At 42.3% G+C, this 10,876-nt stretch overlaps 1 protein-coding gene across 1 annotated transcript in view; it reads left to right on the top strand.

Annotated features, from left to right (window-relative positions):
* The first annotated feature begins 4,700 nt into the window (after positions 1 to 4,700).
* Positions 4,701 to 10,876, top strand: part of abcg1 (ATP binding cassette subfamily G member 1) — a 33,537-nt gene continuing 27,361 nt past the window's right edge. The window contains exons 1-2 of the mRNA XM_014161979.3: positions 4,701 to 5,476; positions 7,919 to 8,162. Of these exons, the coding sequence (XP_014017454.1) occupies positions 5,414 to 5,476; positions 7,919 to 8,162 (307 nt within the window). The 5' untranslated portion in view covers positions 4,701 to 5,413. The remainder of the gene's footprint in view (positions 5,477 to 7,918; positions 8,163 to 10,876) is intronic.

Here is a 10,876-nt window from a genome sequence, read left to right as displayed (position 1 = left end):
TTTACTGGGGATAGATTTATCTGTGACCTATGTACAAATTAGAGTTGTGCAATAGCAGAGCATAAGAGAGTTGCCACATCAATGTTACATTGAGTTAATTATTTAGTTATTGTTATGAAATGTTATATTCCAATGTTATTTAATGTTATTTGTTATATTCCATTCCAATATTATATTCCAATGAATATGTTTTTTTTTTTTAATTAAAAAACAACTATTGAAAATCTTTTGCTCCTGAATGTAATTTTAAAGACTGCTGGGACTTAAATTTTTGCTGAGATTTAAAATTGGCTACCATCCGGTTACTCAACCCTGCAACTTAGAGGCTGCTGCCCTATATACATAGACATCTGATCACTGGTCGCTTTAATAATGGAACACTAGTCACTTTAATAATGTTTAAATACTGCTTTTCTCATTTTATATGTATATACTGTATTCTATTCTACTGTATTTTAGTCAATGCCACTTCGACATTGCTCGTCCTAATATTTATATATTTCTTCATTATTTTATTTTACTTTTAGATTTGTGCGTATTGTTAGATATTACTGCACTGTTGGAGCTAGGAACACAAGCATTTCGCTACACCCGCAATAACATCTGCTAAATATGTGTATGTGACCAATACAATTTGATTTGGATTTGATTTAGTCAAATAATATTTAGTGCAATTGTAAATAATGGATTGTATGGAAAAGGAACAACAAAGAAAGAACAAAGAAAATTAATGTTCAGGTGAGCTAAACAGAGGTACTGAATGATTAGTGGAATCTGTGTGGCTAGCTGGACAGGTAGGATGACTGACAGTGAAGGTGAACAGGTGGTCACAGGTCAGGTGACAGAGGAAGGGATGAAACTGAGGCAGGAATTCCTTTAACCATAAAGTGGAATATTTACTGCTTTGTCTGTGCTGCGTAACAAAGGAAACTGGATACATGTTATTCTATCAAATTCAGAATCACAAAGATCAAATCATAACAATCATTCATTATTAACATAATTAGGTAATTCAGCAATTCAGTTCAATAAGAAGTCAATAGGAATCATCCTTGAGTCATTTAGGCTCGTAACTATTCATCATAATCAAGAGAAGAATAATACAAATAATTGTCACGCCCTGACCATAGAGAGCCTTTTATTCTCTATGTTGGTTAGGTCGGGGTGTGACTAGGGTGGGTAATCTAGGTTGTTTTATTTCTATGTTGGCCTGGTATGGTTCCCAATCAGAGGCATCCGTTTATCGTTGTCTCTGATTGGGGATCATATTTAGGCAGCCATTTCCCCACTCTGTTTTGTGGGATCTTGTTTTGTATAGTTGCCTGTGAGCACTCCAGAATGTCACGTTTCGTTTGTTCTTTATTGTTTTGTTTGTGCAGAAGTTTCACTTTATAATAAAGATGTGGAACGCTTCTTACGATGACCGTGACAGAAGTTCCCACCACAACAGGACCAAGCAGCGTGCCCAGGAGGAAAGAGTATCCTGGACTTGGGAGGAGATTTTGGATGGGAAGGGATCCTGGACTTGGGAGGAAATCCTGGCAGGACAGGATCGCCTTCCTTGGCGGCAGACGCAAGGAGAGAAGGGAGGACAGCGACGACGCTGGGGTTCGCGACCACAAGGAAAGCCCAAAGGACAGCCCCCCCAAAAAATGTTGGGGGGGGGCACACGGGGTGGTCGGCGGAGCCAAGGAGCGAACCAGAGCCAATCTGGGTGAAGAGGAAGAAATTGGAGGAGAGTGAACTGAGAGAGTCAGAGACCGTCAGTGAGTTGATAGAGAAATTGGAGGAGAGAGAAATGAGAGAGTTGTTTTATTGGTGTATGATGCACGACATTCGCCCTAAGGAGCGTGTTATCTGTTTGATGCCACCTGAGTCAGCTCTCCGTACTCGTCCTGAGAAGAGTGCTAGCAGTCTGGTAAAAACTGTGCCAGCTACACGCACCAGGTCTCCAGTACGCCTTCACAGCCCAGTACGTCCTGTGCCAGCTCCCCGCACTCGCCGTGCGAAATGTGTCATCGTTCCGGTACCATTTGTGCCGGCTCTACGCACCAAGTCTCCAGTATGCCTCCACAGCCCAGTACGTCCTGTGCCAGCTCCTCGCACTTGCCCTGAAGAGCGTGTCACCAGTCTGGTGCAACCTGTACCGGTCCCACGCATCAGGCCTCCAGTGTGCCCCCCCCAGTCAGGCATGTCCTGTGCCTGCTCCTCGCACTCGCCCTGAAAAGCGTGTCACCAGTCCAGTGCAACCTGTGCCGGTCCCACGCATCAGGCCTCCAGTGCGCCTCCCCAGTCCGGCATGTCCTGTGCCTGCTCCCCGCACTCGCCCTGAAGTGCGTGTCACCAGTCCGGTGCCACCTGTACCGGCTCCACGCACTAGGCCTCCAGTGCGCATCAACAGTCCAGAGCTTCCGGCGACGGTCCCCAGTCCGGAGCTTCCGGCCACGGTCCACAATCCGGAACCTCCTGCGACGGTCCACAGTCCGAAACCTCCTGCAACGGTCCACAGTCCGAAACCTCCTGCGAAGGTCCACAGTCCGAAACCTCCTGCGACGGTCCACAGTCCGAAACCTCCTGCGACGGTCCACAGTCCGGAATCTCCTGCGACGGTCCACAGTCCGGAATCTCCTACGACAGTCCACAGGCCGGAGCCCTCCTTTGCGCCGATGCCCAGTCCAGGCACGGCGTCCAGTCCAGCTCCAAGGCCGGAGCCTTCCTCTGCGCCGGTGCCCAGTCCAGGCACGGTATCCAGTCCAGCTCCAAGGCCGGAGCCTTCCTCTGTGCCGGTGCCCAGTCCGGGCACGGCTTCCAGTCCAGCTCCAAGGGCGGAGCCTTCCTCTGCACTGGTGCCCAGTCCAGGCACGGCGTCCAGTCCCGCTCCAAGGCCGGAGCCTTCCTCTGCGCCGATGTCCAGGCACGGCGTCCAGTCCCGCTCCAGGGCCTTCCTTTGTGCCGGTGCCCAGTCCAGGCACGGCGGCCAACTCAGCTCCATGGCCGGAGCCTTCTGCGGCGCCGGTGCCCAGTCCAGGAACGACGTTCAGCCCGGCGCCATGGCTGGATCCGGGGTCTGGACGGGGGTTACGACCTGCACCGGAGCCGCCACCAACGCTAGATGCCTACCCGGACCCTCCCCTATTGAGTCAGGTTTTGCGGCCGGAGTCCGCACCTTTGGGGGGGACCATAGAGAGCCTTTTATTCTCTATGTTGGCCTGGTATGGTTCCCAATCAGAGGCAGCCATTTATCGTTGTATCTGATTGGGGATCATATTTAGGCAGCCATTTCCCCACTGTGTTTTGCGGGATCTTGTTTTGTTTTTGTGTAGTTGCCTGTGAGCACTCCAGAATGTCACATTTCGTTTGTTCTTTATTGTTTTGTTTGTGCAGAAGTTTCACTTTATAATAAAGATGTGGAACGCTACGTACGCTGCGCCTTGGTCCAGTTCTTACGACAACCGTGACAATAATTCAATCAGTGATCGATCATTCAATCTATAATCCCCATCAGTTTGATATCAGAATTGATCAGTTCAGCAAACAATTACGTTAAATATTTCAACCTTTCAAGTTTGTCTTCATATGTACATGTAATTTCATTACATATTAACCATATATCAATAGCATAATTGGCCTGTGATGATCTGTAGGGCTGTGATCATTGACCATTTACATTACACAATAAATTTGAAGTGTGCACTCCAAGCCGCGCTTCGCGGTAATAACTATAAACAATATAACTGATGGCCCGCTCTCCTGATCGTAACAGATAGTTCAGATGAAAAGGTAACAGGTTTGGTGGACTTTTGTGGATTCATGGACGCACAGAACTTCTGGATTAGACGGAGTTAAGGAAGAGAAAGCAGTGAGATCGGGCGATGGCGATTTCCTCCTTTTAATGAGTTGAGATCTGTCGGACATTTCCACCTGACCTAATTAAAGCGCCCCTGGCCCAGCTGAGCAAGTGGCCATGAATTAAAGAATTATTCCACCAACTCCATGGGCCTTTTCTACAGGTACTTTACATCAAATCTACTCATAGTGCGGATATTAATGGTGACATATGCAACACCATTTCCCCCCAATATTTTATATAAATAATTAAAATAAGACAGCTTTTAAGTATTACTTACTAAATAATTTCTAAATAAAACTGATGAAATGGATTTGAACACACTTGTGTGAAACCCTATGCCATAATCTTCTACCAGGGTAACTGGCACCCCCGTTTTTAGAAACAACATTTCATGAAATAACAAAAAAAGTGAAAACTGTGGCCATTTATTTCCCTTAGTAGTTTATGCCTAAGCATGACCTTCATCCACATACCAATGTTTTTCTCCAAATGTAGCTTTTTTTGTGTCAGCAATTAGACACTGTTCTTAGGGGGGACTAGTTACCCCCTAGTACCCTACAACTGCCGTCCTTCTACTGGGTGCTAAAATTCATACTTTTAATAAAAACGTGTGTGTAATACAACCACCGAGTTTTTTACATGTTGTGTTGCTCCACTGGAGACACAGCAGCCTTGACATAGCCTACAACATAAACTGAGATTAATGGTGCTTTCCAGATAACTAGGAACTCGGATATAACCGGGGTCATGTCATGACATCGGTGATCTTCAGGTCGGAAAGTCTGAGCTAGGAAGATTCCCGAGTTTCCGACTTTGAATGACTGTTTTAAACGATTTTTTCCCAGTCTGAGCTAGTTTTTCCCCCAGAGTTGTCTTGAACGCAATGAAGTCGGAGATTTATCCAGTTACAAGTTGTTTTGAACAGAGCATCAATTGGCACAAACCTATTTGCGCTGAGTTGAGAAACACAAATGAGGGAAAAGTCGGTGGTTGTACTCGATACAAGTTTTTAAAAAAATGTTTAAAGTTAGAATTTCATCACCCCGCGGAAGGACCGCAGGCTGCCGCAGTTGTACAGGACAAACATAGGTACAGGTAAAGCGTTTTCAGAATTGAAATGTTTACAAGTATCGACTGATGGTGACTCAGTGTTGTTGCTATCAATTCTCAACTCCGCCTCCGTATAAAATAACGGAATTGAGTTTGGTAGCTTATAATACGTTTTGTATTGTAGACCTACACCGTGACCGGCAAGCTGTAGATGACATGCGTATTGTGCAATTCCACAAACATTAACCTGGAGAGAGGCGATCATTTTTGTGCTGGTCCGGTGTGTGACGTCACATTTTAAACACGGTGGCTGGTTGTGCGCTTGTAAACAATAGGCTACTGATTTCGTTCTGGGCACAGCGCAGGCAAGACACGCGGGAGAGAACATAACTAGGAAGAGTGAAAACCTTTTTTTAGGTGCTCAGCGCATTCCAAGCGGCGAATGAACAGATTTGTGCAGGTTTTTAAGTGGAATATTTTTGTCCATTTATTGGATCCATTTTTGGAGGGGAAATGGCATGCCTTATGGCAGCATTTTCTGTGAATAACGCCACTGTCACTAACTCCATCCTAATGGTAAGAAAACGCTCTTATTCATTAAAAATGAAAATGTGATTGTGTCAATGTATTGTGATAATATTGATGGTATTTTCTTTAATTACATCTTTTTTTATCATTTTATTTAACCTTTATTTAACCAGGCAAGTTGTTAAGAAAAAATGCATATTTACAATGACGGCCTGGCAAGTTGTGCATTTCTTTAAATTAACATGTCTGATCAGCATTTTGCTATCAGTTCTTCTTGTTCATCATAATGTCCAACACTGTTCATCATAATAGGCAGCCTAGATGAGAATATGAACTGTAATATCCCCTCTCCAAATGATTGAAATGCATTATGATCAGCGGTGTAAAGTACTTAAGTAAAAATACTTTAAAGTGTTACTTCAGTAGTTTTTGCTGTATCTGTACTTTACTATTTCGATTTTTTGACAACTTTTACTTTTACTACCTTCCTAAAGAAAGTGATGTACTTCTTACTCCATACATTTTCACTGACACCCAAAAGTACTCGTTACATTTTGAATGCTTAGCAGGACAGAAATGAACCATTTCACGCACTTATCAAGAGAACATCCCTGGTCATCTCTACCCGCATCTGATCTGGCGACTCACTAAACACAATGCTTTGTTTTCTAAGTGATGTCTGAGTGTTGGAGAGTGCCCCTGCCTATCCGTAAATAAATAAAAAACACGAACAATTGTGCCATCTGGTTTGCTTAATATAAGGAATTTGAAATGATTTATACTTTTACATTTGATACATTTTTGCAATTACATTTAGTTTTGATACTTAAGTATATTTAAAACCAAATACTTTTAGACTTTTACTTAAGTAGTATGTTACTGGGTGACTTTCACTTTATTTATTGAGTCATTTCCTATTTACTTTTACTCAAGTATGACAATTGGGTACTTTTCCCACCACTGATTATGATTGTATTAATACTATGTGGGAAATACTTTAATAGATGTTTTGCGTTTTCAAATCATGATAATTACAATAACGATAACAATATTTGCTAATTATTAGGCAACATGACTATATCAATCTGCAAGTTTTTCATTTAGTCAGTTTTGCTTAACCTGATGGCCATAAATGTTGTTAAAAACAACCCAATTTGGGTCATTTGGTAACCCATCACTGGGTAAATATTGGATAAAACACATGCTGGGTTATTTTGACCCAGCCAGTTGGGTATCTTTCACTTTCATGCTGGGTTGACGTAGCATCTGTGTATTTTTTTATGTAATCCCTAAGTTATTTTCAGGAGGTGTGGCTTTCAGATAGAACTTATTAATGGCAACCCGTGAGAGTAAATGTCATTCCTGTTCACCATGTTAAGCTTAAATAAAATGTTTTCTTAAAATATTTATCATTTTACAAATTATTTTAGAATTTAGGATTATTTATTACATATTATAATAAAGTGGTATCTATCCCAACTGTGATTTGTATAGGCTTTTAGGGAACTCATACACTTCTGTAAGCCTCATGGAATACCAAAAACCCCTACTAAACTATGTATAGGACATATTTTAATAACCCAGCACCAATAACCCAGCATCAACAACCTAACTGTGCTCTTTTTAAAGAAAACAATCCAACTATGTGACCCAACGCCTGCAACCTGGCAGTTGGGTCAACCAAACAACCCAGCATTTTTTTGTGAATGAACCATAGATTCAAATGACTGCCATCTTTCTTCAATAATCAATTTTTTATTACTCAAATGTGTATATGTAGTTAACACATACCGTGTAGTTCATCAGTATTATTGCATGGCTGTTGTTTTTCTTTGTGCTCAGAGTAAGCTTTGTCCGATAGTAACCTCGGCACTCTGCCTATAGATAGAAACAGATTAGGCGACTCTGCAGTAGCCTACAGTAGACTATGCCAATATGCACTTTGCCTAAATCATATTCTGAAAGGGAAATTATCAGAAATGTACATGCATATGTACATCCCATATCAAGGAATTGTGTTATAAGATATCTTTATTGTATTCAAGTTTGACTGTTGTCTACAATCTGGGATATTTTCAGTGGTCAAATTACAATTATTGACCTTGATTCTTGAAGAATAGAAATGCCTCTCAGGCTCAGCACAACTGTCTTGGTCTATCATAAGCCAAAATATTTTTTTTTTTTACTCCATTGTTTAAGAATATCAAGATTGGAAATGAACAATGTATAGCATCATGTTTCAAACATATCATTTGGATGTCATGGATTGACATTCCTTGCATCACAAGCATTGTCTATGAATTTTAGAGGGGTTACATTTTCTTAGTCTCATCTCTCAACTTTTTATATCAAAACAAGTGGCGAGGCTGCCGTTTTTCAATTCCCAGTTTTAATGGTGTAACCTACCCCACTTTGTTTGCAAATTTTTTGATAATTCAATCATTTTATACTCCAAACCACCTGTTGTACCTCTCTCTCCATCACCACCAGAACACCAATGGGCCTCCTGATCTGATGCTGGACCCCAGGACTGTATGTGTATCTCTTGATGAAGTGGTATCCAATCATGTGAGCAGTCAACATACTCCATTATTAAATGGGCATCTCAAGAAAGTGGAGAACAGTCTAACTGAAGCCCAACGTTTTTCCTACCTGCCACATCGACCAGCAGTAAACATTGAATTCAAAGATGTCAGCTACTCAGTTCCAGAGGGACCATGGTGGAGAAAGAAAGGTGGGTGCATTATAGGCCTTTCTCAGGAATCTTATTTTTCAAATCAAATCACATTTTATTTGTCACATGTTTTGTAAACAACAGGTGTAGACTAACAGTAAAATGCTTATGGGCCCTTCCCAACAATGCAGAGAGAAAAATAGATAGAAAGTAACACGAGGTATAACTACAGTTTCCCACAATAAGTTGGGTGAATTTTGGCCCATTCCTCCTGACAGAGCTGGTGCAACTGAGTCAGGTTAGTTGGCCTCCTTGGTCGCACATGCTTTTTCAGTTCTGCCCACACATTTTCTATGGGATTGAGGTCAGGGCTTTGTGATGGCCACTCCAATACCTTGACTTTGTTGTCCTTTTTGCCACAACTTTGCCACAACTTTGGAAGTACGCTTGGAGTCATTGTCCATTTGGAAGACCCATTTGCGACCAAGCTTGTAATCCGTGATAGTTTGCAAACCCTGCCATATTCGACGAACTTCAGAGCCAGCGTAGTATGATTCGATCTTAGTCCTGTATTGATGTCTTGCCTGTTTGATGGCTCGCCCGAGATTGTAGCAGTATTTTCTATAAGCGTCCGGATTAGTGTCCTGCTCCTTGAAAACGGCAGCTCTAGCTTTTAGCTCAGTGTGGATGTTGCTTGTGTTTGGGATATGTACGTACGGTCACTGTGGGGATGATGACATCGATGCACTTAATGAAGCGTGTGACTGATGTGGTAATGTTATCGGATGATTCACAGAACATATTCCAGTCTGTGCTAGCGAAACAGTCCTGTAGCTTAGCAGCCGTTTCATCTGACCACTTGTGCTCAATATGGATCACTGGTACTTCCTGTTTGAGTTTTTGCTTGTAAGCAGGAAGAAGGAGGATAGCGTTATGGTCAGATTTTCCAAAGGGAGGGCGAGGGAGAGCCTTGTATGCTTTTCTGTGTGTGGAGTAAAGGTGATCAAGAGTTTATCACCTCTAGTTTCAAAGTTGACATGCTGGTAAAAATTTGGTCAAATGGATTTCAGTTTCCCTACATTCCCTGCACCAGTTTATTTGAATATTAAGTCAATCAAAAGTAGGTCAATTGTTACAATTCTGTACTTACATTTGGGGAGGCAGGTAGCCTAGTGCTTAGAGTGTTGGGCCAGTAACCGAAAGGTTGCTGGATCGAATCCCCAAGCTGACAAGGTAGAAATCTGTCATTCTGCAAGCCAGTTAACCCATGGTGTTATGGGTTGGGTTAAATGCAGAAGACACATTTCAGTTGAATACAGTACATTCAGTTGGACAACTGACTAGGTATCCCCTTTCCAACAGAAAGTGTAATTATTTTCCTCTGCATGTAGGGTACTACAGAAAACTGCAGCCTAGTGAAATTCTACATACCGCTTGCTCTTCAAATTTTGCTGGCAAAAATGTTTATTAAATTAGACATAATGATTGCTTTGTCTGGTGGATTATCATAAATAAATGCAGATTTGCATATTTGTAGGCAAAAATAGCTGCTAGTTAGTTTTTATTTAGCATGGATCTTATTTTGCGGTTCAGTGAAGCTTGTACTAGTGTTCAGATAACACATACTGTAAGCTCCAGTTAGGGACCTCAAATCACCTTTTAGAGAAATCAGCTGCCTGACAACACTCCGATACCACTGAGTATTTTAAGAATCACCTACCATCATAAAAGTCTGATTTGATGTTGAGAGTGATGGAAGGCTATTGCTTCAAAGATGTGCCATCAAACACATTACTGTAAACAAAGTAAGATATTACTTGTTAGCCTTTTGAATAGGCACATCATTACTCCCTCTGGGTAAGTGATTGCTCTCCCACAAGACCAGAGCGAGAGAGTTGTTAGCGAGGTTGCTTTACGTTTGGGATTGGGTGCTGGTGGTAGTGTTTCTGTGAATCTGTATTGACGGAACTGCACAGCTGGCTAGTTACTCTGGCATGTCTTCACTGGAGGGGCCCTCCTCCCATCACAGCAAAGCACTGTTGTCTTCATTAGCACTCTCCATCTGGATGTTCATTGCCATGCAGACCTGCGCCTTCTGTCTGGCTGTTCATCTGTCTCCTTCTCAAAGCGTAGACTAGATCAGAGAAACATACAGACAACATTAAGATATAGAAGTGCAGAGAATACAAACATGTGATCTAATCATTAAAAGGCAGCCTACAGTTAGACGCACATGTATTACATTTCTTTTTTTTATAAACACATCAACAATGAGCATGGAGGAAAGGTAGGTCATCTAAATTGAATGGATGTTTGATTTAGATAATGGGAACTTCTGTCTGACCTTGTGGACTTGACCGGATGCTGTTGTCCCAGCCAGGCTTTAGGTCTGGGCAACATTACAGCCTGTATTGTTCCTGGTTGACTGAAATGGAAACCGGGCCGTCGAGCTGTCCTACAAATCTTGGTAATACATACAATAAGGAAACTGAGAAAACTCTGTAGCAAGTCATCTGCAGCCGCAACTAAGAGAGTCTGAGCTGCTCTCAGCCGGTTACTATCGGTCAGCAAACTACAGTAACCCAGATGCAGTGGGGGTGGGGCTGATGATAACACAGCAGGATGCCATGGGCTTTGCACTCACAAAGATACAAACTAAAAAGGATGCCGCTTGAGCTGCCTTTCATCTCTTAAAAGAGCAACGATTAGTGGGTTTTTTGCATTAACACATATGTCTAATGCTTCAATTCTTAATTGACCGATGGAGCTGGTTG

This window comes from Salmo salar, chromosome 20, assembly GCF_965601325.2.
Source record: "Salmo salar chromosome 20, fSalSal1, whole genome shotgun sequence".
In the NCBI taxonomy this organism is placed as follows: domain Eukaryota; kingdom Metazoa; phylum Chordata; class Actinopteri; order Salmoniformes; family Salmonidae; genus Salmo; species Salmo salar.
This window is presented reverse-complemented; position numbering and strand designations above follow the sequence as displayed.